General features: G+C 36.4%; 1 protein-coding gene across 1 annotated transcript in view; it reads left to right on the top strand.

Annotated features, from left to right (window-relative positions):
* RGS7BP (regulator of G protein signaling 7 binding protein) overlaps positions 1–27,876 on the top strand; it is a 40,993-nt gene extending 13,117 nt beyond the window's left edge. Inside the window, exons 3-6 of the mRNA XM_061342668.1 lie at positions 14,610–14,740; positions 22,985–23,132; positions 25,771–25,841; positions 26,805–27,876. Of these exons, the coding sequence (XP_061198652.1) occupies positions 14,610–14,740; positions 22,985–23,132; positions 25,771–25,841; positions 26,805–26,896 (442 nt within the window). The 3' untranslated portion in view covers positions 26,897–27,876. The remainder of the gene's footprint in view (positions 1–14,609; positions 14,741–22,984; positions 23,133–25,770; positions 25,842–26,804) is intronic.

The following is a 27,876-nucleotide window of genomic DNA, read 5'->3' on the forward strand; positions in this document are numbered from 1 at the left end:
AATATTCAGCTATTCTATTTTATTATTGCTATAGTGTTTACTAAATAAAGGATGTGGAGATTACATTTTTTTCCTAAAGTCTTTTTTAAAAAAATTATTTTAAATGTCAATTTGGTAGAATTTTAGGCCCTGACACATAATAGCACATAGTGACTCCTGCATGTGTCTTGGTGTGTCACAAGTGGAATCAGTTATTAAGCTCTTCTTGAGCAAAAACCTGAGTGAAACTAGCTTATATCTGTAAATATCTATGCTTTAAAATGGGATTTAAAACTAAATTTTAAGAGGTATTTAAAGACTTTAAGGTGTATCTAATTATAAGTCTGTCATGTCATCCTAATGACCCTATGCTCACAAAAATTAGGAGTATCAGAGAAGCCTACATGGTCCAAAATTCTTAGACCAATCCATACTTCTTTTTTTTTTTTTTCATTTCAGTTTTTCTGAGATAAAATTTCTTTATCAGCAAAGTTTTCGAAAAAACATATTTGCTAGGAAAAAAGTATATTGAAGCTTCTTACTTAGGGTCACAGGTGTGATTAAAAGTTGCAGTTGGCTGATCTGTAACCAAGGTAGTAAAGAAGAGCACCTTTATGTCCCCCTGAGGCCCACTGCTTTAAGATCTTTCTCACTGACATATTTCATTAATTTTCTTCTCTAGACTTATGCTGAAACACAGCTGATGCCAAAGCTGAGAATTTAGTCATGAGTTTTAGATGCTTCTTTCCTGATCATTTTCTTAAATACTGTTTGATTAAGAAATCCCACATAGCTGCAATTTTTAGTGTTAGACACTCTGTTTATCTTGGTTCTGTACAGCTTTGATTATACTGTGCTCAGAAAATTACTTCTGTATCTCACTGAATCTTATAAATCCAGACTAGCTTTGCAATATGTTCATATATCTCAAACGAAGTGAGAACATGAAATAATTAAGTTGTGCATTAGAAAAAACTTCCAACATGGGCTCCTAGAATTCCACATATACTGTTTTATTTAATAAGTATTCTGATTTATTAAATCCTTTCTGAATTTTGGACTTAAATTTTCCTGCTAACAGAAATATTTTTACTAATTCTCAGTAATTCTCAATATTATGACACACTTTTATTAGGAAAAAAAAAAACCCAACAAAAAAAAACCCAAACAAAACCCCACCCAATTTTGATTCTGTGCCCCTCACTGGAATCAGCCAGTGCAGTTGCTAAGGTAATAGTGCAGGACAACACAATAAAGTGACCCATAGTCTGTCATGCCCCTTCAAGTGCTAGATTTCTGCAGAGTTATCTAAGAAAAGATTCATTTATTGTGAGCTTCAGTGCATGGTGCTCTAGTAAGATGTTGCGCACCAAACAATAAAGGATAACTGCTCTAAACAGCATCATCGGGAACTTGGAAGATCAGTCTCTGACTAAGGGTTATACAGGGAAAATTCCAACCACATACAAATTTATTATAAAGTGTGTAAAATCTGTTCTAATTTTTCTAGTTGTTTCGTAGTTTCGTTTCATAGCAGTTAAATATTTGAAACCATTTTCTGGCATTGAAGTCTTGTATGAACAAAGCATTAAATTAAGAATTATTTAATCAGGAATCTTTCCAGTGTTATAAATTAAATGATGGTTAAATTCATGTTCATAAATAAAAGTATACTGAAGTGCTGGCTATTGTTTAATATTATCTCCTCTTTGCTGGATACATTTGAAGATGTACATTTAGATTTACTATATCATGTTAACTATAAGAGAAGTAACACACTTTGTTGTTTGTGTATGAACAGTTATTCACTGTTTTATTTTCATTTATTTTAATTTCGTTTATTTTCACTTCTTTTCTCTCTTATGTTCCATTTTTTACCTTGCTATTCTTATATTTTATATGAATATTTTCTGCATGAATGTTTCCTGGCAGCAGATCTACCATAAGAATTCAAATAGTGTCATAATGTATTAAATTATGAGCTCGAAGTTGTTGAAGAAACTGATTTCCCATTGCAGAAGAAAGCAAGTTTGCATTTATTGAGAAGAAAAAAAAGAAAAGCTGACACTTCATATATCTGCCTGTACATTACAAACTGTACTGTTGGTAACCTTATCAGAATGGCAAATAGTTAAGCAGCAAAATTATTTCCATAAGTTCTGTGGCTGTGGTTTTGGTGAAGCAGAGCTATCTACCCATATGCATTTACACCCCCAAAAATGTAGCCATCATCAAGTACAGGAATTTGTACTATGGGGCTAGTACAACAGCTGCAACCCTAGCCCTTTTACAGAAGCCGAGCAAAGGGAGGCCCTGTGCTCAGAAAGCAGTCCCATCATGCAGATTGAAGAACACTGAATGTGATTTCCACAAGTAGAAATTAGTAGTATGCCTGTGCAGCTGCTAATACAGAATACTGGATGCCCAATGAAGACCTTCTGGAAGCATCCTTGCTTCCTAAACAGAAATAAGCATTTCAGGAAAGGAAAAAAAACAACACCAGTTCACAAAGTCAAGGGGAGAGTCGAGTAGGATTAAAAACCTGAAGTGAAAAAATTGTAAAGTTCCTTATGCTGAAATACTTCTTCCTGAGCACATTTTGCTAACAGATGGTTTTTAAAATTTCTTTCTCTATGTGGGAATTTAAATTCAGAGAGCTAATCTGTATTTTTTTTTTCACTCCTCTTTTTTGACACATGCAAGTTTTCTCACAGTCTCTCAGCTGTGATTTTTAACTACTCGTACTGATTTGATCTGTGAAATATCTGGTGGGACTGTGCAACGTACTTCTACTGACACCATGTCACAATTTCTTTTTCACTTGGAAAACTTCTATATGGAGGTGTTTGGATATTTGTTTTTAAAAAGATAGAAAGATACTCCTTGTCATAAGAGTGACCTATTAAGAGCCCTTGTAGAAGCATTTGATACATCCAGAATCCCAAAATCTACCTTACTCTGAGCAATCTAGTAACGATCTTCTTGGTGCACTGTTTTCCTTCCAGTTTAGAATCGTATCAGGGACACTGTTAGAGTAACAGGAAAAAAAAATATGAAAAAGTATAGGTCTTTTCAGTAATTGATGGGGTGATATAGCTCTTACCCAAACGCTGGCAAAGCTTTGGTCCTTAGACCAAAGTGTTTTGTCATACTTTTGAGGAAATGCAAATACATTGCTTCTTACCACTTCTCATTATATCATCTCTTCATATTTGCTCTGTTTTTCTCATTTAGAAATATGGAAAACCAGAACACTGTCACAAACAGGTAACAGGCATCCAGGTCACATACATATATATAAAAATGCTTTATAGAAAACCCTTTGCGGGGGGGAGGGGGTGGGAATTATACTGAAATTTATACTCAAAGTAGATATTAGAGACATTAAAAAGAGATGTGTCATAATTCAAAGCAGTCATCTGGTTTTGCGTCCTGTGGATGGTCAACAGCAGGTGGCATTGCTTGCCTGTAGGAGGGTTCCTTCTAAATCCAGTATGTTAGTAGTTTATTGTGACCTAGATCCCTCAGCACCAAATACCTGAAGCATTTAATTCATTTTCAAGCATTTCTGGGAAGTCTGTCCTGTTTGTCCACACAAATCACAACAAATATCATAGATCATCCCATCATGAGATACTTGGTTTTAGTAATTTTCAAACATTCTCTTTCCAGCTATTAACCACAGGAACCACACAGAGGCGTAGGTATGAATTCTTACCATTTAAGTTTTGCAGACTTTGAAAGATAGTTTATAAATAATTTATTAGTGAGTAGTAGCTGATTAAAGGACATTTAAATTAACTTAGAACTTCAACTAAAATCAAAGGCGGAATCTGTAGGCAGCATGACTTTCAGCTGTTAAAGGTCAAATTGTAAGAGGCAATACAGAGTAATGCAGGACTTGAGCCTGGTGGCTTGGCACATAGCTGTTTACTAGTTTATCAGAGAAATTAATTTGACAAGAACTTGCAGATGCTTACAAGGCAGGTTGCTGCATAGGCATTTCTTTGTGAAACTTAAAAATTGTTGTGTATAAAGATAATCTAACTGCCTCCTTGGTTAGCATGGATCTTTTGGGGAAGGTCTGTGTCATGTTTTGGGTTTATCTATTAGTTGGTATCATAAATCTGGGGCAGTGAGAGACTGCAAGGTGTTTTGACCAGCTGGGGCTTGAGCTAACCAAAGCTGACTTGACACTACCTCTTTTCAACAGGGAGTCTGATAATGTGAGAATGAGACTGATAATGAAAGGCTCTGTTCAGCTCATCTTTGGCTACTGGAGGAGTCTTACAGATTTCCTCAAAGTAAAAGCAAGAGACAGCCAACTGAAGAGAATAACAATGGAAAGGGTACTTAGAATTGTTTTCTGCAAAAAATGCAAAAATGCCCCGCATTCTTATTTTTTTTTAAATCTTATAATAACTCAAAAGATTAATTAAAGACACAAGCAATTCCACTTGGAATTCTGAGCGCTTAGTATCCATTGGAGATTTTAAGCTTAACTAGTGCGGTGGTTTAGCCTTGTCCAACAGCCAAACACCCACCCAACTGCTTGCTCATTCAATCCTCAGCAGGACATAGGGAGAAAGCAGGCAGAACAGGAAGGAGAAAGCCAGGTGGGGGTAAAGACAGGAACATTGTTTGCCAACTGTTGTTCCAGGCAAGGCAGGCTTGACCTGGGGAAGATTAACCTAATTTATTGCCAGTGAAAATAAAAATAATTACTGATTTGGGTAAATGGGAATTAAAAAGACAAATATTAAAACAACACATTTTCTGCCCCTTTCCCATGCTGTTTCACTCTGGACTTCTCTACCTGCCCCCTGTTCTGAGCAGTGCAGGAGCAATAGGGAATGGGAGGGTTACAGTCAGTCCATAATAGTTCTGCTTCGCGCTCCTTCCTCCTCACCCTTTTCCTCTTCTCTAGCGTGGGTTCTTCCACTGCCTGCAGTCCTGTTGGGAAAATCTGCTCCAGTACAGGCTCTCTGCAGGTGACAGTTACTTCAGGAATATCCATCTGCTTGGGTGTGTACATCTCTGCAGGCTGCAGGGAAGATCTGCTGTGCTGTGGAGAGCCTCCTCCTCTGTTCTCTGAGCATGATGTTCCCTCGTTTCTCACCCTTTTCATTCCCTTTTCCTCTCTCCTTGTGATGCTTCCTGCCCTTTGTAAAAACAAGTTTTCAATGAGGTGCCGCATACTTGGCTGGTGGGCTCAACTGAATCCTGCTGTGGGAGCCAGCACGAGCTGTCTGGAGCTGCCATGCTCAGCACTGGGCAGCCCCTCACCTCCTCACACAGAGGCCACCCTGTGACCACCACCACTAGCAAAACCTGGGCACCCTCACCCAGTACACGTAGTCTTACCTGAAGTGGTGCGAGTTTGAAGAATGTTTATTCTAGTAGTGCTGTTTTACTCAAATTTACATAGTTTTACCTAATGGTTGTAATCAGACTTGTCCTCTAGTGAAACAGTTTGGATAGTCCTCTGGTAATTCTTGCCCATGCTTGAGTTAATTCAGCCATTAAAATTCACTTTCTAGAGCAAGTCTAGAAAATTCCAGTCTGTAAATCTGAAAGCTGAAAAAAATGGTTTTCTGAATATCGTATCATAGAATGGTTAAGATTGGAAAGGACATTTAGATCATCCAGTCCCAGCTTCCCCTGCTTCAGTTTGAAACTCATAGCAGCTTTCCAATATTTGAAGGGGGCCTACAAGGATGCCAGAGAGGGCTTCTTCATCAGGACTATAGCAAGGGATAATGAGCTTAAACTCAAACACAGGAAGTTCATTTAGATATAAGGAAGAAGTTCTTTATTATGATGGTGATGAGGCACCAGAATGGGTTGCCCAAAGAAGTGGTAAATGCTCCATCCCTGGCAGTGTTCAAGGCCAGGTTGGACAGAGCCTTGGGTGACATGGTCTAGTGTGAGGGGTCCTTGCCCATGGTAGAGACTCGGAACTATAAATGATCTGTCCAACCCTAACCATTCCATGATTCTGTGACTCTATATAGTGAGTTTCCAAGAGAATTTTAGAACTACAACATAAAAAATAGAATACTTCAATAATATAAGTGATGCTTTTTTTTTTTTTTTTCTTAGTTTATTTTGGGGGTATTTCTGAGAGAGCATATTCAAAATGACTGTATCTTGCAGACCATATACATGCCTTTGGTTTATCAGATAACATTGATAGAAGTAGGTGAGATTTTCTTGAATGGATTAGAAAAGTATATTTCCTGCTATAACAGTTGTAGCTAAATTGTTCTAGCACGGGGACATCTAAACTGCCATCAACTTGGTGGTTAGAAACGTCTACAATATGAGTCACTGCATTGTGGTTTTAGTCCGCTTGTGTTATCATATACCCAATTGACTCCATCAGCCTTACCAGAGTAACTAGAGATTTTAACTAAACAAAATGTGATCACCTGTTTTCTGTTATTAGGAGCACTGTTGTAACTGCTTCAAATCAACAATAAAAAAACCCTGCAGACTAAAGAAACACAAATAAGCTTGTTTTTTTTCCCAAGATCTGTTTAGATGAAAACATTGTCATTGGATGAATTTTCTACTTATATTCAAAATGAATCAGCAAATCTTTTATTACCTTTAAAGATGAATGGTTAAGTGATAAAGAAATAAGTTATGTTTTTAAAGTACAAAGTCAGAGGCAGGCTTAGTAGGCTGTTGTGCTTGAGCCATAATTGAAGAGGTCTCTTGCCCTCAGTATCTAAGGGGATTAAGAGTATCTCATCCACTGTATTTGTCACAGTTTCCATTCCAGCAGAAGCAGCATAATGTCTGAGGTAGATCTTGTTTCCAGATCATATCTGTAGCTGCTATATATTTCTAAACTCCAGTGTTTCTGATATTAAGAGACAATCTACAGGGTAATGTTTACAGACAGTGATATTTCACAGCTTCTGAAGTTGATCTATCTTTCTTTTCATGGGAATATACAGGGTGTCAGGCAGGATTTGATTAATTTATTTTCATATCTGATTTGGCAAAGATTATTTTCCTTTTTCTTTTGAAGACAGTCTTCAGTATATGTCTAAAAAATATCTATTTTTTCCATCAGCTTGTTAGAATATAGAACTATTGATACCCTTCATAAAAATGATACTTTTCCTTAGAGTTAAGCATAGAATTTATCAAAACAATACTTTCACAAAAAAGTGTATCAAATCGTTCATAAAACTTAGCTACTTTTTAACCAGCGATAATGCATCAGTATATATTTTTAAATGTTGTTGATAGTAAAGTCCTGCTCTGTTGTAAATGCAACTCAAAATTTTTGAGTTAAATTCAGAATTAACCCATAAAATTCACTTTCAGTAGTCTTAAGTTTTGTTTATTTCAATGGAACTATGAATGCTGAGCAGCTGTGAATTCAGGAAAACCTAAAGGTATTTTTCAGTTGTAACCAACAACAAAATAATCTGATCGCTATTTTGAAAAAAAAAAAAAAGGGGGGGGAATTTCACTCCTTACCTTTTCATACTAAGGAGTTTAGTCATGTTTATTCTTGTATTTTAAAATTATTACCCAGAGTTGCATTCACCTTTCTTGGGTGTATCAAGCGCTACATAGTTGATATAAGAGCTCCCTCTATAGGTTCTGTTTTAAATATCAGCTTAGGGAAATAAAAGGAAAAGTAAACACTACCTCTTGTCAGTGCTCTATTAGCATACTTAGTTGAAAACATGACCTGATTTTTAAGGAGCATGATTTTATGGTGAGAAAAACATCGGTTTTAGCAGTAGTTAAATTATGAAAATGTAATGTTATTTATTGAAGTTGTATTTACAAAATTTATATTTTTAATTTTAATAGCAGCCTGAGAAACTGCATAACTTAAATTACTTTTATATAAAGGAATAAACCAGCATTTTCTTTCTTATAAGTACCTTTAATACATATATATCTCAGAGCTCTCAAACTGTGGAAGTATGGCTCACACAGTAGTATGAGTTTCTCATTAACTGAGTAGTATTCGTATCTTTGAATAAGGACTTTTACCCTTTATGGCACACTGGTGGTATAGTTCCCATGTGGCAACTACAGAAATTCCTACTAAAAAAAGGGACAGGATATTTAAAAGTACTAATGTATGGCTATCAGCATAATATAGCAGAGAGATAAAAGGAAATTCTGAGCCAAATGACTAGATATCAGCAAGTGTTTCTGGGTCAGATAAATAATCCTACAGTCCTCATTATGGGAAATGTCATTGTTGTTATTAATAAGCTAACCATCTGGCAGTTCATACAGTTTTTATTACCAAAAGGAGAACCAAAAATTCTCATATAAAGGAACCCTTTCTCTGAGTTCCCTTTAAAGAGCAAAGCCTACTGTTTTCTAGTGAAGATCAGATGGGAGTCAAGTCTGACAGATTTTAAACAATATGCCAGCTTGTATGGACCTATAAACTTTACCTTACATGCAAAACACTGGCATAAGCACATGCACAGTGATATCACCATTTCCCCTTCCTCATGTACAGGAACATGTGTGACTTGCCACTTCACTGGCAAGTCAAGAGTCTTTCTCAGAGCCACATAATTCCATTAATTCTGTCCTTCATCCTTTCCTATATGGGCTATTCATTGCATTCATCTTGTGAAAGGCAGCAGTTCTGCCCTGTCAGATGAAGTATCCCCAAGAAGTCACAAACTGTGTATAAAAATCCTGTAAAGTTTATCAGTATGTCTTTATCTTACCTAAGTGGTTAGAGAGAAGCAAGAAAATTTCTGCTCCACAATGGATGCATGAAGTGAGCACAATTCCTATTCACAGCTTCGTGGCAGCTGCTGCTTAGAAGTCAGTGATGAGGAACTGGTGTTTGGCTCATGGGCAGGTGCTCAGTGATGAGCTAGCTTTCGTATGTTCAGCTCCACATGAGCTATTAAACAGCTCCATTGAGAACAGAGCTTAGCATAGTACTCTTATGACACTGTGTTGTGTGAGATTTTTCTTGAATATGTAAGTGGTCTTCATACAGAAAGCAGCTAGACTAACTGAAACAGAGGTAGCTGACTTTGGGGGTTATGAATACAGGCTTTCATGAACTTTTCTTTGTAAATATAAATTTGTCATATAGCTATTTGATAATAAACACATCATAATCATCACACTGAAAATCACATTCATACTAGTCCCCTGTTCAGCATTTCTTATGGCATGACACTGAACATACAGAAATCACTGAAAGAGGTGAAACTGATGACACATTAAAGGGAAATTTTAAGCCTACTACACAGAATGTACTTCAGGAATTGTAAACAAAATCTTTATGTGCACTGGTGTCAGAGCATGTGGCTTTCAGAGATGAAAATGAAGCCTATATACGTGCATAGGAGAGAACTGTTTGGCTGCAAGCTAATGGAATTCTTGTAGTCATTATTGCAATTAAATGCTAATTAAATAGTTCGAGAAAATCTGTGAGGGTAGTGGCCTGGAAATAATTCTTATTGTATAAACTTCAGATAATTAAAAATATTTTTCTTGGATGTCACTGCAGTTGCTTTGGGTTTGCAAATGAGAGAAGAATTTTGCCCACAGTCTCATTACAGATGCTCCATATTCTGGAAAAAACCAAGAATGGGTCAGAATATGCATGTATCATCATAGATGTTTCTAGTTCTTATTCTCATGCTCTTCATAAACATAGTTTACAAGAATACATTAGATAAACACAGAAAAAAAAGTCAATGAAAATACTTATTGCTGTACTTTCTGATTACTCTTCCAACTCACTTGTGATAAATTTGATAAATTTGAATTGGCCTATAAGCCAATCATCTTGTATATAATTGCTGCTTTCCCAATTTGCACAATCAAAAGTTCTGTCAGTAAGGCCAAAAACCTTTTCACCATTCACAAAACAAGCTTTTCACCATTTTTGCTTCTTAGAAATTTAATACCTGTATGAGTAAAATGACATTTTCTTACACCAGAGTGAAGACCCTTACTCGTTTTGCAGTGGCAGCTAGAAAAGAATCAAGATTCAATACTGTAAATAAAGTTCCTGTAATGGCCATAATTTCTAAAACATGTAGGGATTTCTAACACTTCAAACAATGCAGATAAAACTAGGACAACCATAATCTGCTACAAGGAAATTATCTTCTCATGATGTAAATCAACATACTCCTCTTAGTGATAGACTCGTGGTTAAAGAATCCTAGCCTTCAGAAGAGCTAGAAAGGTTCAGCTTTACTTGCATAAGTGAGTGGAGTGAATCTTTATCTCTCTATCAGAAACAGTTCTCAGGACTGAGCAGAAAAAGGTCATTGTTACCATCTCTAGTGGCTTTATTTTTCGCAGCTTCCACTTTGCACCTGAACATTTATGGAGTAATGCCCTGCAGGTGGAATAGGCAAGTCAATGACATTAATATAATTTAAAAAAGTTGTGTAATTGTTTGTCTTCAGGACAGAGGAAACCTTGCTCAGAATGAAAGTATAAGTGTCTATGAAACTGAAGCAGAAACTGAATGTGCTTGTGCATATGTTGGTAGGGCTCCAGGACTTATGTATTGCATGAAATAAGCAGTAAGTTTGAACAGGTAAATTTTGGACCTGAAGGCTAAATATGTAAACTTAAATGAAATTCTATACTCCTAAATTGTTTTTGTAATCTATCTTTTGGTAAGGATAGCTTAAAGGAAATTATTGTATGTGTGCTCATGGGGAAAGAGCTGCAACAGTAAGTAATGCAGATGATGGGGAAAAAAGAATGCATCTACTGCAGGAATTCCATGATGCTGAACTTGGGAATAGTATTCAATGCACATAGAATCATAGAATGGTTAGGGTTGGAAAGGACCTTAAGATCATCAAGTTCCAACCCCCCTGTAAGAGTATGTGACACAAAGGGGTATGAAAAAATCTCATCTGTAAGCTAAAAAGGGCAGATAAATCGGGATAGTAAAAGCTTCCAAGAGTATTATGTATTATGTAAATACATACCACATGGTTCTTAAATTTAGCTGTCAGAGAAAGTTCAGAAAGTTAAAATACCGTTCCAGAGAAAGAAAAAGTGGTATGCTGTACTTTCACTGTATTTGGCTAGTTGCTGGTTCATGCTGTATTTGATTAGACAAATTCTATAAGGTTACATTTATTCCTGGAACTGCCTCCTATATCAAACATCAGAAATCTATTCTGCTTTAGGATTCATTCAGTTTTGTAGCAACTCTTTTACCAAAAATGTTGAGATCATTAAGAATAGTATAGGCAAACTGAAGGAGTAGAGGCTAATCTTGAAAGTGATAGCATGATTTAGAAATAAGTCTACTTTTGAAGAACTGTTCCTGATTTATAATAAAGCAAATTAAATTGATATCTGGATTACATGTGTTTTGCCTTATTTAATTAATAAAATATGATTACATTAAAAACCCTTCCTGCCATCTGCCAATTTGAAAATTAATGCTGTTATATTGATGGTTACTCTTTATGTAGAGACAGCAGTCCATTTCTAATCAACTAAGTGATCACAGATATAACAGCTGCAATTCATATAACAAATAGATTGGTTAAAAATTAAAGAAATGGCAAACACAACTGCAAAGAATGTTGGCATTTACCTCTTTTGAAACCAGGAGTAGATACTTTGGATTAATACAAGATAAAAGGTACTACATATGTAATTTAAGGTAAAAAAGTATAAAATATTGTAAGAACTTCAAAGTGTTTGAGGAGTCTGCAATGAAGTCAGTTTTAAAAAATCAAATTCATTTTATCCCAAACCAATTTTGTGTGCATGTATGTGTGTTGTAATGCTACATTGTGTTCTAAGCATAATTTTCAGTATTTCAGAACTAGCATTCTTTATTTTGTTATACTACTGCTTATGCAGTAAAAATACTTCTGTTTGTATACTTTGCAAAGAATGAGGGATTAGAGCACAGATCCATTTCTAGGAGGTACATGTTTTTGTATGCAGTTAAGGACTTGACTCTGAATAAACAAAAAAATCTGTCAGGTAGCTAATTTTTCAGGAAAATTATTCAGGGTCTTCAGGCTATCAAATGTTTTCTGGGTTGGAATCACTGAGAGTAGGAAGAAATATAATAGGAAGCATCTGAAAAGATGTCTTCGGGGTATTGAGGGTGAACCCTCTTTGTTTTGCCACCATAGCTTTATTCTGTATTTATCATAAAATTGCAGGAAATACCATATCTTGCATGGCATACTTTTCCAACAAACTCAGACTTCACTTTAAAAGCAGAAAAATAGATGTGGCTTAAGAGAAATGCATTTTTATAGTCTAGCCAAAAGAAATCAAGCTCCTAGGATGGGCAGATTTATTACCACATGTATGGTGTTGTTCCTGAGATAACATGGACCACAGTAATTGTAATTTCTACCCCAGTCATTTCCTGCTTTTTTTAATGAGGTCTGCTTTGTAAGGGGTTGGCAGCTGGGGCTGGCTGAGTCCGGTGTGATTTCAATCTTCAGCCTTTTCCTACATTACCTTTTTTATTTTATTTTTTTTTTTAGCTGCGCCTTTTCCTTGTTTAAGTGTTCTTGATTGTACAGTTTGCTGCTACTGTGATTTGTAGTTTTCTTAGTTTTCATTGGCATGTACGAGCACCAGTAGACCTCTTCCATATGCTGTGGAAGTGCTGAGGTTGCTCTTCCCTTTTCAGAAGGTTTTCACTAATTCATTAAAACCTTCATGGTCTCATTTGATTTCTGATGTCACTTGGAGGGACAGGAATCCTTAAGGACCTTGGAAGACCACAGCTTCTTCCTCATTGAAGGCAGATTATGGCAAGTCCTTGAATCAAGCATTTCTTTGAGACGGCTCCTTTCTCCTGCTCACTGCGCCATGTGCATCACTGCCTACCTTATACTGGGTTTATATTCTTAACCCAGGATATCACTAGGTATATTCTTCATTAGTATCACTGAAGTCAGTGGCAAAAGCTGCACACTTTCTAGGTGATGTATGGTTGTCTGTGTTAGAAATAATGGTGAATATCAAATATCAAGAATTATCAGGTTTTAATATGCAGTATTCACTTGAATTGAACTTCAGGAAAATTGTATCAGCATAAACTGATCAAATTTTCCTCAAAATAGAAGTTTTAGGCTTTGTTCTGGACAAAAGAGCTAGATGTAACATTTTGAATGGACCCTGGATCTGGGTATAAATAATGCCCTCTTATCCTCGAAAAGAAATAACCTATATTATTAGTTTAGATAAACATTGTTTGCTATAGGTTTCAAAACCTTTGGCCTAAATTGGTATTAAAAAATTTTACTCTAGCAGTAAAATCTGTAGAGTAGAATTTATTGCAAATAATTTATTTATAATAATTATTAAGATATAATTATTACTTGTGATAATTTATCAGCAAATCATTTATTTGCTTTAGTTTTCTTAAGGAAAACCAGAAGTCTACTTTTCTCTCATACACAGCAGGGTCTTTTGAAGCATCAATTTAACCACAGGAAACTCAATCACTGTAAAGAATGTTAGCAATCTTTTTATCGTAAAAGCTTCACTTACATTATTCATAGTCTACAAATCTGAAAGCAAGCTGAAATTTATTTTTTTTATTTCTTAGCAATAGTAATCAGAAATGGCATTATGTTCAGGTTATTTAGGAAAGCAGGTTCCTCTAGCTGTTATAAAATGCAGTTTTGAGGGTTAGCTTACCATTTAACATCACTACGTAGCAAACAAATAGCAGGAATGTCTGAACACAAAATGGCTGAAATCCTGACTCTTCAATCTTGCCACTTACTGCACCTTAGAAGGAGCATTGAAAACCTGATTTTTGGGTATGACTGGATAAATCACTTTGTTAGATTAAATCACTTACAGAAACATTTATACAAAAGTATGTTTATCCCCATGCTGCATTCTTAGACTACATAAGTGAGGTTTAATGTCTGATTTTACATCCAGGAGTGCAAATTGGCTCCTGGATCTGTATAAATTATTTTCTTAGTGTCCTAAAGAACTAATTGAAGGTGCAGGATTACCCTGGATTTCAGTTTCTGTTTTCAAGATAGTTACTACTTTTCTGAAAAAACTTCTCCTCCTCATGCAATATTTAAACACGGGGGGAACATGAAGAAATTCAGGCAGAAACTGTAGAACTAAAAGACTACAGCTGACTTTTTCCTGATGAGCTTCTTCAAAGTAGGGTTAATTATGCCTGATCCAGGATTTGTAACTGAACAGTGGCTGCAAAAGTGGCTGTGCAATATCCTGCCTCTGCACCAGGACCAAGGGTAACTGAAACTAGATGGCAAAATAACATTTCAATCTACCAGAATATACTTATCTAAAGCTTTTAAAGAGGAAAAAAGATCTCAGTCATTTATTTACCCCTTTTCCAAAAACAAGCAGAGGAGTAAATAAGGACATGCAGTTTTACTAAAGACAACCTGAGTTTAGCTGTTTTAAGCCTGGAGCTTTGCAGAGCTAAAATATTTTTGTAAATAAAGCTTGATATAAGGTGGGGGTTTTATCATATACATATAGCTTAATAGTTTATGAAGCAGATTATGATATGGTTGCTTGTAACAGCAGGGAAGTGGATTTGATGACTGTCATGTCCTTTCAGTCCCATTCCTAACAAATTCTTTTCTCTTTTACTGCAGCCCGGAAGATGGTGAAATTCATCCTGAAATCTGTAGGCTATACATTCAGTTACAGTGTTGCTTAGAAATGTACACAACGGAAATGCTAAAGTCCATATGTCTGCTAGGATCACTGCAGTTTCATCGGAAAGGTATGACATTGCTCAAATACGTAGGTTTAAAGAAAAAACAGAACAGTCTTTTGGGTGTATGGTTGAGTATTCCTGATAGACAACGCACTGTGCTGTTTTTGGTTGGTATAGATTTCTTCACAGTAGCCAGTATGGTCTGGTTTATATTTGTGCTGCCGCAGTTTACAATGCAGGGATGTTTTCATTTCTGCTGAGCAGTGCATACACAGCATCAAGACTTTTTCTGCTTCTCAGCTCATACCACCAGCAAGTAGGCTGCTGGTGCACAAGAAGTTGGGAAGCAACACAGCCAGGACAGCCAACCCCAGCTGACCACAGAGATAGTCCATACCATCATGCTCAGCATGTAAAGCTGGCGGGGAGAAGAAAGAAGTGGGGACCTTCCCTGATGATGATGTTTGTTTTCCCAAGTAACCATTACACGTGATGAAGCCCTGCTCTCCTGAGGATGGCTGAACACCTGCCTGCCCACAGGCAGTGGTGAATGAACTGTGCTTGCATGCACAGCTTTGCTTTCCCTTCTCAACTGTCTTTACCTCAACCCATGAGTTTTCTCACTTTTACTCTTCCAATTCTCTCTCCCATCCCACCAGGGAGGAGTGAGTGAGTGGCTCTGTGGGGCTTACTTGCTGGCTGGGGTTAAACCACGACAAGCCCCAAACTGTAAAATGAACTATACCACTGAAACTCTTCAGCCACTTGAAAAAACAGATGTATTTCTGCTTCATTACTCTTACAGAAGGGTGTCATATCAGGCATTTATCACTAATGTCCTTGAAATTTAGAAGAATGAAATAATTTTTTAAGAGTGATCTCAAAAGTTTTAGCTGTCATTGGTCAGATCAGTGGGCAAACTATCTTAGTCATTTTGTAAGAGGTATTTGATTGGTGCAGTATTTGAGGGCATGTAGTCAGTGGAGCAATATGGCATGGTTTTAATACTAAACTGATCCCTCTACTGTCCCTGTTGTTACTTCTGCAGAAATGACAGCTTGTAGCAAAGGACAGATATATATGGTCAGAAAGTGGCCCACCTTAGTAAAACTAGATATACAACAGAACTGAAGACTATCTCAAAGAGTACTTTTACACACAAAGATGTTCTTGCTTCAGCGAAGTTGCTTCTTTCTAATGATTTCATATTTGATTAGCCACATACTAAAAGGAAGATGTAGAAATGCAGATAATTTACTGAATAGGTTACTTAGTAACCTCATTACTCGTTGATGAAACACATTGATTGGGAGAATATATCTGCTGATTATAACTGTTCTTTCCCCAGACAATACCTCAGCAGAATTTATTAGGTGAAAACAAGACAAAGTTCTGTAATGAACTGTAATGTAGGTTTTGTAAAGAACCTTACATATTTCCTGTCACCCTGAAAGATCTCATAATGTATTCTTCACATCTACCTATAGGATACAGCTAAATCAAATTTCTTTTTATTATTAAATTAAGAATTAGAGGTTTATAACTGCTCATTTGAGCTTTTCAGTGATTTTCTCAAGTCAAAAAGAAATCTATAAAATAGAAAGAGACAGAATTAACAGAGCTATCATACAACAGTTGCCAGTAGCTGCTAAAATGAATCATCATTTTTTATGACAGATTGTGCTGCATTTCCTAGCATTGGCTACAGTTGTCAAACTATCTTCTGTAATTGCAAAAAGAAAGTAGCTTGAGGTGACAGTTGAGTAACCCTGATATATCTGTGTCTCTCCCTTTTGCCTTTGGATGGAATCTACATTAATAATATCAAGCTATTAGTTGTCTAAATTGGATAAGATTAATTACAGCATTATAGTATGGGCCAGCTTAGTTCCTATTTGGCTGTACTTCTGTTAAGCATTATTTCCTCATCTCACCATAGAGAAAGTTATGGTAACTATTCTTTCATTGCTAAATACAGTATTTTTTGTCCTCTATCCATGTAGAGATAATCATAGTAGCCTGACTGTAAGTTTCTGTGACATTCTTTGAGAAAAATTCATAATAGGCAGAACATGTACAACTGCAGGGATTCAGGTAATTTGAATTTTGGAACTTAGCCAATAGAACACTGATCTTGTATAGTAAATAATGGGTGTTTACAACACCTAAAAGTATTTTAAAGGTATCATGCCACAAGGGAAATTCCAGTTAAATGGTGTTTTTCACAGTGAAAGTGGTCATATACTGGAACAGGCACCCAAAGAGGCTGTGACATCTCCATCCTTGGAGATACTGATAACTCAAAATAGCCGTGAATAACATGATGCAAGTTGACCCTGCTTTCAGTAGGGCATTAGACTAAATGGCTTTGCAACCTATTTATTGAATCTTCTGCCAAAGCATGCTATTTTCCAAGGAGGAGAATGAGCCCATACCTTTAATTTCTTCGCTTATGGAGAATGGTACTACAGTGTAGGCAAGGTACCATAAATTTATCTTCGGGAATGAAGGAGCTTGTAACTTCACCATCATAAAATGCATTGTGCTGTTTCTAATATATAGCTTTTTCTATTTTTTCACCTGTTTAGTTCTTCACCATCTGAGTGACCATATTAAAAAAAGATTATTAATTTTGCTTGTGTATAACGAGTACTACCCTTAGAAAAAATCTTTGCTTAATTCATAAATATGCATGTCTGATGTCATTGTTGTGTCTTGAAGCTCATTTCTGAAGGTAATATTTTCCATTTGGATGTAACTTTTCATTTTCTAATGCCATTAACTGTTGAATAAGTAGTTTGTAAGGTTTTTAACTCTCCCATGAGATTTCACCAATTTGTGTTCTTCCTCGAGCAGCAAGATGTTCAAGTAGGATGACAGGCAGGCTTTCCTCAGCAAACTTCAGTTAATAAATAGTAATGTGGGTACTAGTATCTTGACCGGATGTTATCAAACAAACTATAGAACTGGTAAAGCTAAGGCAGTGGGTTGATGCTGATGCTCTGTTCCTAAGAGAAACTCATTGCTCCCTACTGGGAAACAGATGCTTTTTAAAAAAATACCAACTACAATTTGAAGGCTGAGCTCTGCGTATCTTCACTGTCTTTTACAGCACTGATCTTCTCATCTCTCTCTTTCTGTTCTTTCTGCTGTACAGAACAGTCCTATATATAATGTATAGTATATATCAAGCTTCCTGTATAGAAATTTCTTGCATATTTACAGTGCTTTAGATTAACTTACTACTGTCATACAAACTCTGCTAGAAAAGTCATATAGTCTGTTATTTCTTTGAGATGTAATAGTCACAATGGGGCCAAAAGTCATAAATATTTCCAGCTGTGTTATGCAGTAAGTAAACTGAGGTAAGTGCTCTCTATAATTCTTTTCTAAGATACATACACCCAAAAGCCAAGTGTTGAAAATACATTATGACTGTAAAGTTCCAACATTCAGGAAGTCTGCAAAGAATGCAATGAAACATGCCCAAGTAGGCCTAGTTGAAGCTTTTTATAGCTACTATGTGTTTGGTTAGCTGATCATATACTGCATTATTCCTCTTTTCCACAATCCCTATATTAGAGTACTCAACCTTATATTAGTATTAGATTAGCCCTTTTCCAAATTAATACTGAAGTTGTCAAGGTCCCACACTGGGACAACCCAGAATTACTTCAGGGTTCCTAAGTGTACTTCAGCATATGTTGCTGTATTCAGCCACAAATATTTTGAGGTCAGATGTTTTTACTGATACCTTATAAAGAATTTAATTGCATGTTTATTATGTAAGCATAATAGATAAAAGAGTTTTGTGGATTCATGTAGGCATGATAATAATATATTAATTTCATTGTGAGGAACTGTAAAATATTTTTATTATAATTGAATCATAACATGTCACCATGGAAATGCACATTATTGAAGCTTAATGTCTAGATATATTTACATAGAAGCCATTAATTTCTTAGGATAACCTACAGGTATAAATGACTTGTTTGGTTATATAATTATATTACAAAGTATTTTGAAAACCCTAAATAGCAGATTACAATCATTCTATTAGTTAGCTGTGCAGCATATGAGCAAGCACTTACTCTAATAATCAAGGGAGTAAGCCCATACAACAAATCAAAGGCAGAGGGAATAGGTAAAATGAACTGGAGGTGTTCTCCAAAGTTCAAAACATGCTGTAAAAATAGTTAAAGCTACCTTGTCAAAGAAATATAAGGTCTGAAACTGGTAGCTATTTGTGCTGAGTTTGAGGCAAGTCATTCCTGCATTCTTGGTACATAAAATCACAGATCTGATATGAAATCACAGATAATTGTGTATCATATACCACTCTAGAAGTTAATAGTGTAACTTGTTTTTCCAGTATGCATCTTGTAATAACAACATGTTATTTCCTTAAAATAGCACTTAAAAGCCTGTGATAACTTGTGTTACAGATTACAAAAATAAACCCTCTATTTAGTGATGGGATTTTCGTTTGAATTGGTTAGTTTAAATTACATGCTTTTTAGGGTCTTGAAGGAGAAAGGAATGATTGTTTAATGGAATTACTACAGCCTCAGCAATCTATTTAAAAACTGGTAGTAGATATGTGTAATTACTTACACATACTACTTACACAAGAAGGATAAGTCATGAGAGAGAAGCACACAGATGTGGAGAAACAAGCACTCAAAAAACCCAGAGACTTGCCCCTTCTCCTGTGGACACTGTGAAGAGACCAAAACGAACAGAACAAAAACAGGCATGGAAGGAGGACAACACAGCTTCTACCACAGATTTGTTTCTACTGTGTTTTCCTTAACAATAACAAAGGACAGTCTCTTGAGTTCTGCAGGTCCCATGTGTAAGTCAGGAACAAAGTTCCTCAGGCTGTTAGCCATATTTACCATTTTTATTGTTTACTTCCTATGTGATTTTTTCCTATTCCACTTTTTACATTCTCCTTTTCATTTAGTTTAGTTGTGATTTATAAATCGTGCATTTATCCTTAATACCAGGGTAGAAGCCTAATGCAAATGCCACCTTCTTTTTGAGAGAGAGGTTCTGTCAGCTTTGTTAAATTGTGTTGTTCCCTTCAAATATCTTTCCAGTTCATCTGCAGCGAAATCTAACTAGCTCTGAGGTGCCTATAATAGGTGCTTTATTCATTACATAAGTTTCTCTGCAAAGCAGGGGGTGACTGAGTACATACGTGCACAGGGTAGCATGACTAGCAGTACGGAGCAGAGCAAGTTAAACACATAAAGCAGTGATCACAGATGTTGTATGTACTGAACTGATCATTTTCTACGCTCTTATTTAGCATCAATAAAGCTCAGGTTTGATGTTCACAATTATTTAACTGGATAACTTTAATCTTGTACCAAAGGCAAGTTAAAAAAAACAAACAAACAAAAAAAACACCTGAATTAGAGGCTAAAAGATAAAGAGTAATCATGCTTTATCTTAAAATTTCATGGTAAAAAGAGCCTCTGCCTAATCAACTGGCAAGAACAGCAAGTGTATGTGGACACCTCTAACAACACTGTGGGCACAATCAAAGTCCAACTGAAGTTAATAGAAGTCTACTCACTAAATTGAAAGTAAAATTTAGGGTTCATACACCTATTTTAAGAATGTGTAACAGAAAAGCTATCCTTACCACCACTAGGAAGAGGATTTGAAGAGCTTTTGCTTCTCTACAGGCTGTGCCATCTAGTAGAAACATTAAGCCTGAGTCATATACATTATTAAAGCAAAACCTTTATTATTAGCTGACTCTAACTGTTTTCAAGTGGTTGAGCAGATGTTCTGAAATTCAAGAAAGGCTTCAGGAATTGCTCAAAATACAACAGAATTACTGGTAAAGAGCTCTTTTCAACTGAAATCTGTGCTGTTCTTTCTCTTAAATCTGCAAGAGTTTCCTTTTGTGCTAACAGAAAGAATGTTACATTCTCAGTGCTTCTGTTCTCAATTTGGAAAAACTAACCTTTACTGTTATTTCATGTGGTACTGCTATTGTTTCCATTGAAACACCTTTGACATGCTTGAAGGATGCCTCTACAGACAGGGTTGCTCTTGACACCATGTCACCAAAAGTCAGGTCAGAGTTTCAACATAAGACTTCAAAATAATGGGAGAATTAACTAATACCCAGTTCCACAAGTAATAACTTGTGATATCACTGGCAAATTAGATGGTTTCCCCGGGGCAACCCTCTTTCAAAGAAGCAGTAAAAGGTAATAGTATGTAGTGTAATGGGCTTCTTGTAATGGGCAAAATAATGAATAACAAAGCTTACACAATTAACTATTAGACTTGTACAATATGAAGTGCTTTAAAAAAACCCCAGCATATGCTGCATTTAAGAGGTATAAAAATTAGAAAGTTATACCTACAGGTTTATACAGAATAAAAGAAACAATGTGGGAAATAGTCTTTGGCTGCTTTTCCACAAGCAATTGGGTCAACGTAATACCTTGTTACCACCAGAAAGATACTCAGCTCTTCCTCTTTATTAACACCCCACCCTGTATCATGCCTTTATTTCTTTCTCCCTTCCAATGCTTCTGGCCACATGATCCTTATCTGGCGCTTGCTCTCAAACATGTAAGCATTCTTCACTGACCTAAAAACTCACTGACTTCAAACAGTTCATCAGAAAACTTCACATTTTATTTGATCTTTCTTTGCGGTAATCTTCTACCATTTGATGGGTTAAAGTAGCTCACAGAGAGATTTCACAAAGCACAAGTTAGTGGATACCAAAGTAAGGAGCAGAGAAAGGAGAGAGAACATCAATCTGTTATAGATGGTAAACTTGTGTCAGGTCATGCGATCTCCTGGAATCATAGTAAGATGACTTAGTTAAGGGCAAAGCAGGAAGAAGGGATTTCTACTGACTTAAAAGAGTAATTAAAACATTAAGCAAGTATCTTCTGTAGTACAAGCAATGTCTAGTTTGACATTCAGATGAGTTGCTAAGAATATTATCTTCTTTTTTCAGCAAAGGAGTGGTTTACCTATTCCTATTAATATAATTCCTATCATTGCTATTCCTTGTCAAATGTTATAGTAACTACTCAGGATTTTCCTGATGTGAATTTTTTTCAAATTTCAAAAATTGTGTGGAGAAAAAACATTTCTTACTCAACTCCTCATATCACTGGTTTAGACACTGGCAGGTTTTCTCTCTATTTTTACAAATTTTTCTTTCTGAGATTGTTTACTCCATTTCATGAGAGAACTCAGAAAGGAAAAAACTTTAATTCTCAATAACATGTCTGGGATGCACTCCAATTTGAATTTTCTTATTTAAATATACTTTGTGCCAGGACTGTATTTGCATTACAGAAAGGAATACCATCAGACAGTCCAAAGGAGGTTTGGAAGGATGCCAAAAAATCCCACCAATACTTAACTCTCTTGCATTCTCTGCTATCATGGACCACATCCTTTATCCCATTCTCTCCCTGACAGAAACCGTGGCAGATCTGTCATGAAGTTCCCATTTGATTCCAACACTGCATTTCATTTCCATATAGTGAGCATGAATTAGGCAAGTGTAAGCATGGAAATTCAAAATCTGATGCTCTGAGTGGTGGCAGCTATATATTGCTTTTAAAATCACAAAGTAAATATTTTGCCTCCTGTTTTCCCTTGTCATTGCTGTAATACTAGGAGACATGGATTGCAATGTTCTTTAGTGTCAAAGTTTTTGAAGCTGCTTTCAGAATGTATGCTGTAGTTTCCTTGCTTATTTTGTTTTGTTTTGCCCTCTGGCTCTTTATTTCATTTCACGTGTGAACCACTAGAATTTAAGTGGAACCTTTCATAATACTCACTATGTAAAATTCTAAACACATGCCTCCCTGGAACACTCTTACTTCAGCAAGAGTAAGAGGTTCCACTTAAACCTGAGAAAAAACTTCTTCTCAGTGAGGGTGACGGAACACTGGAACAGGCTGCCCAGGGAGGTTGTGGAATCTCCTTCTTTGGAGACATTCAAAACCCGCCTGGACACATTCCTGTGTAACCTTATCTAGGTGTTCCTGCTCCGGCAGGGGGATTGGACTAGATGATCTTTTGAGGTCCCTTCCAATCTCTAACATACTGTGATACTGTGATATAGCAGCACTCTGATTAGCAGATGGGTGTCTTGCTCTCTTTATGAACAGTTCTTCCTCAGAGTTTGCATTCACCACTTTCTTCATTTATACTCTGCAAGACCAAGCTCAAAACATCAATTATATTATCTGAGTATACGGTTTAATTAATAAATAATGGGGATATATGTTTTCTTTAAATATTTTAAAGGAAAAGAACCTGGTGTCCCAGCCAAGATCCTAGATACTAAAGTGGAGGAGAGTTCTGAAGTACCTTTTTTAGAAGACACATCATCATCACCATTGGATATTCAACAGCATTTATGGCAGGTTTCCACAGATATTGAACACACTGAAAGGTATGTGTAGCACTTCATTCCTAAACAAAGCAAATTTTCATTTAGGGTTTATTTAGTCTTTTACAATTAGGAAGTCAGTGTTGCTAGTATTAAAGATATTGCTAAATTATATCACCTGTTAACATTTCTATTACATTTATTATACCTGAGACCAGCTCCTAAAAGAAGGGCAGAGAGAGGTGATATGCTTAATTTGGTTAGTTAACAGGGGGGTAATTAGCAAAAACAAAGTGTGGGAAATTGTGTTGCTAGTGGGCCACGTTCTCTAAAAGAGGAAAATCTGCTGGCCTGCAGTTCTGCATTCCTAAGTTGAAAGCACAGAATCTAGTTCATTTCAGTTGCTTCTGCCCATAGTTATCAGTGTGGAAGCCTTAGGAGGGGAACATCATCCACAGGTTTGTCAAAATGGACTTCTCTTACCCTCTTAACTGTGCAGTTGAAAGACTGGGAGTAATCCTGATGGCCAACATTTCATTGCAAGAAATACATGATGTCTTTGCATGTTAAGCTGCTGATGAAATTTTAATGGTTATCATGTTTATTTGTATAAAACTAAGTCCTACTGAGAGAGTAACCTGGAGATTAAATCTGAGAAATTTCTTATTAGACATACTGCTTTATTTCTAAGAGTCATTTTGTATGTAGATGAATGAGACAAGACCAAATCCTGAAAAGACATTACAAGCCTGCTCACAACATTGCTGGTTTGCCACCTGTCTGTAAAACAGGAACATTTTTGCAGCTTTTGGCCTCAAAACATATCCAAATGTAACTTGTTTTGTGAGATAATCATGGAATCATAGAATAGTTAGGGTTAGAAAGGACCTTAAGATAATCTAGTTCCAACATCCGTGCCATGGGCAGGGACACCTCACACTAAACCATCTCACCCACGACTTCGTCCAACCTGGCCTTGAACACTGCCAGGGATGGAACATTCACAACCTCCCTGGGCAACCTATTCCAGTGCCTCACCACCCTAACAGGAAAGAATTTCTTCCTTATATTCAATATAAACTTCCCCTGTTTAACCCATTACCCCTTGTCCTGTCACTACACTCCCTAATGAAGAGTCCCTCCCCAGCATCCCTATAGGCCCCCTTCAGATACTTGAAGGCTGCTGTGAGGTCTCCACGCAGCCTTCTCTTCTGCAGGCTCAACAGCCCCAACTTTCTCAGCCTGTCTTCATACGGGAGGTGCTCCAGTCCCCTGATCATTCTCGTGGCCCTCCTCTGGACTTGTTCCAACAGTTCCATGTCCTTTTTATGTTGAGGACACCAGAACTGCACACAATACTCCAAGTGAGGTCTCATGAGAGCAGAATAAAGGGGCAGGATCACCTCCTTCGACCTGCTGGTCACGATCCTTTTGATGCAGCCCAGGATACAGTTGGCTTTCTGGGCTGCAAGCACACACTGATGGCTCATGTTCATTTTCTCATTGACCAGCACCCCCAAGTCCTTCTCCGCAGGGCTGCTCTGAATCTCTTCTCTGCCCAGCCTGTAGCTGTGCCTGGGATTGCTCTGACCCAGGTGTAGTACCTTGCACTTGGCATGGTTAAACTTCATGAGGTTGGCATCAGCCCACCTCACAAGCGTGTCAAGGTCCCTCTGGATGGCATTCCTTCCCTCCAGCGTATCAACCGAACCACACAGCTTGGTGTCATCGGCAAACTTGCTGAGGGTGCACTCAATCCCACTGTCCATGTCACCGACAAAAATGTTACACAAGACCGGTCCCAACACCACTCCTTGAGGGACACCACTCGTTAGTGATCTCCAGCTGGCATTGAGCCATTGACCACAACTTTTTGCATGCAGCCATCCAGCCAGTTCTTTATCCAGTGAGTGATCCACCTATCAAATTGATGTCTCTCCAATTTCGAGACAAGGATGTTGTGTGGGACAGTGTCAAACGCTTTGCACAAATCCAGGTAGATGACATCAACTGCTCTACCCCTGTCCATCAGTTCCATAGCACCATTATAGAAGGTCACCAAATTGGTCAGGCAGGATTTCCCCTTAGTGAAGCCATGCTGGCTGTCACCAAGCACCTTGTTGGTTTTCATGTGCCTTAGCATTTTATTACCATTTTTTTATTTACTGACTTAGAAAATTTCATGCCAGATTCTCTTAAGAGGCATGAGAGTGACAGCTCTGTTTCTAAATTTTCACTTAATGTGCAGCAATACATACAGTGGGTTAGCTACGTGTATTATAATTTCCTTTTGAACAATGAAACACATTCATGGCACAAGCTACAAACTTCTGATAAGGCGTATTAAGTTGTCATTAGTACTAGCTTGTCCTAAAAGATGTATTGTGTGTTTTGCCACTAGGATCACATTGTGTCCATCAATTCATTTAATATGATTTATGGGAGTGCCAGAATACATCATAAATTTGGACCAGATGAAACTAGTTAATATCAGACTGGCTTAAAAGTGCTCCATTATTAAATCTACTGCCCTTTTTTTGTATGCATCTTCTGAAACATGTATGTGAACCAGGTGCTTGCCCAATAGATTTTTGTATTTATTGCTCCATTATTTCAGCATATAAAGCTATCCTTTGGGCCATTCCCCATGCAGTCTTCAACTGCTGTTCTATTGTATCTCTTTAAACTTTTGTTTCCACAGAGATATTAGAGAAATGAAAAACCTTTTAAGTAAACTCAGGGAGACTATGCCTTTACCACTGAAAAATCAAGGTAGGTTTTGTATTTTCTTCATGTAAGGAAAATTAAGATAATTAAAGGGTTAGAAATTACAAAAAGAAAAGTCTAGGTGAAGTCTTTTCCCTACTGATTCAGTGGAGTCAAAATTTAGTATGTGAATTTCAGCCTTTCAAGTTCCATATGAGGTATTCTTCAATTTTATAGGTATGGTATCTATAGATAAAATAATATACTTTTCCTGGTGACACGTAGGAAGCAGGAACTAATTCCCTGCTGTAACCAGAATAAGAACATAATGAGGCATAGCTCTTAGCATAAAACCTGCCTGAAGATGGCTCAAATTCAAAGTGAATTCTAAAGATTTTGCAAGATAGCTCAGTGATAGTGCACGAGTTGGCGCTAATATATACATTTTGTATGAGTTTGAAAGTAGCTAACATAAAAGCTAGAAAGCTAACCAGAAATAGGGAGAGCATATTGGGCTAGCTTTTCCAGATAAATGCTTCTTCTCTTGACGTGCCAAAATGCTCCAGTGCTGCAGTTTTTAATGAAAATTCTCCCTTATATGCATAAATGGCCACCAAATAATGCTGGGCAGTTTTATATTAAGCCAGAATTTACCTTAGGATTGACATTTCCAAACTTGCATGTCTGAAAGATCTCAAGCTACTTATCTTTAGGTTTCATTTGGGACCCTAACATTATTCATTCATGCAGGAGTACTGTGGCTTGCATTTTTGGAGGTGTAATTTCTTTTAGGTTTCATTAATAAACTGGTATTCTCCTTGACAAAATTTCTGTTACATTACCATGGAGATCCAGATAACTAGCATCACAAGACCCTTATTTACAAAATTCAGGTTATTTTTTTCCCTATGCCTAGAGCAGTGGGATCTTTTAACCATACAGTTGCTGTTAGAATGTATAAATTATAAAAACTCTTGTGTGTGTGCATGTGTACATGCTTGTATTAAAATGTGCGGTTTTACATCACAGATGATAGCAGCCTCCTAAACTTGACTCCATATCCATTGGTAAGAAGAAGGAAGCGAAGATTCTTTGGACTGTGCTGTCTTGTCTCAAGTTAGAAGATTAAGCCCAGAAGCATCAAGAAAATCATTCATAGCTTTGATTAAACCACTATTATTTGACCACCACTGAAAAGATGAACATTACTACTCTTAATTATGAAGTACATTTTCTACACTAGCCTATTCCTTTTTCTCTTCTCCATCCCCCTTTTCAAAAAAGGGTTTTAATAGTTTAAAGTTGTGGTGGTCATAAACCAGCTGAGGAATAGATCTAGCATAACTAAGAATGCTTTTCAAACTTTTTAAAGTATGTTTTGCATGCTTACTTTCAACCACTCAAGACATATGAATTATGGTTAATAGCTAACTTTAAAGGGGATCTTTTTATTGTTTGAACTGCAGCTAAAAGTTTGTGCATAGTATAATACTCTTATTAGTATCATATTAAAATACTTGATCATATTCTAACAGTCTTTAAGCATAGAAAATATTTAACAGAAAAAGTATTAAAGCTCTAAAACATTTAAACAATATTGTAACAGAATTTGCACAAAAACTCCAGTTGCTTTTTGTGCTCTTATTCATATTTAGTCTTCCACTATATCTCAATTTAAAAACTTCATAGAAAAATACCTTAATTTACGATACACAAACCATATACAAAAATACTTAGAACTTGTAAATAGAGAAATCATAATACATACATACTGTACAATGCATAGAAGCAACAGATTTCCTTTTAAAGTGATAGTATCTCTACAAGATTTTTTTGGGAAAAGTAAATCATTTATTAAAAGAAAAGTATTAAAAAACACCAAAACAATGTAAAACACAACAGCAACCCATTTTGTTTCAAATAGAATTCAAAGCATGGTGTCTGCATATAAGTAGGTACTAATCCTTATAGGGCATGCCAGAATTATCTGAGACTGTAATACATGTTTTACATTGTTAATAAAGTTTTTATTTAACTTAAATGTTGCCTTGTTTCTAGTTATATTGCCAGAATATGGTTTTTTTTCTAATTTTGAGTGCTA

The sequence above is a fragment of the Neopsephotus bourkii genome, unplaced genomic scaffold (genome assembly GCF_033783945.1).
Source record: "Neopsephotus bourkii isolate Nb327-2 ecotype Australia unplaced genomic scaffold, CSIRO-AGI_Nbou_v1 NB_1810, whole genome shotgun sequence".
Classification (NCBI taxonomy): domain Eukaryota; kingdom Metazoa; phylum Chordata; class Aves; order Psittaciformes; family Psittacidae; genus Neopsephotus; species Neopsephotus bourkii.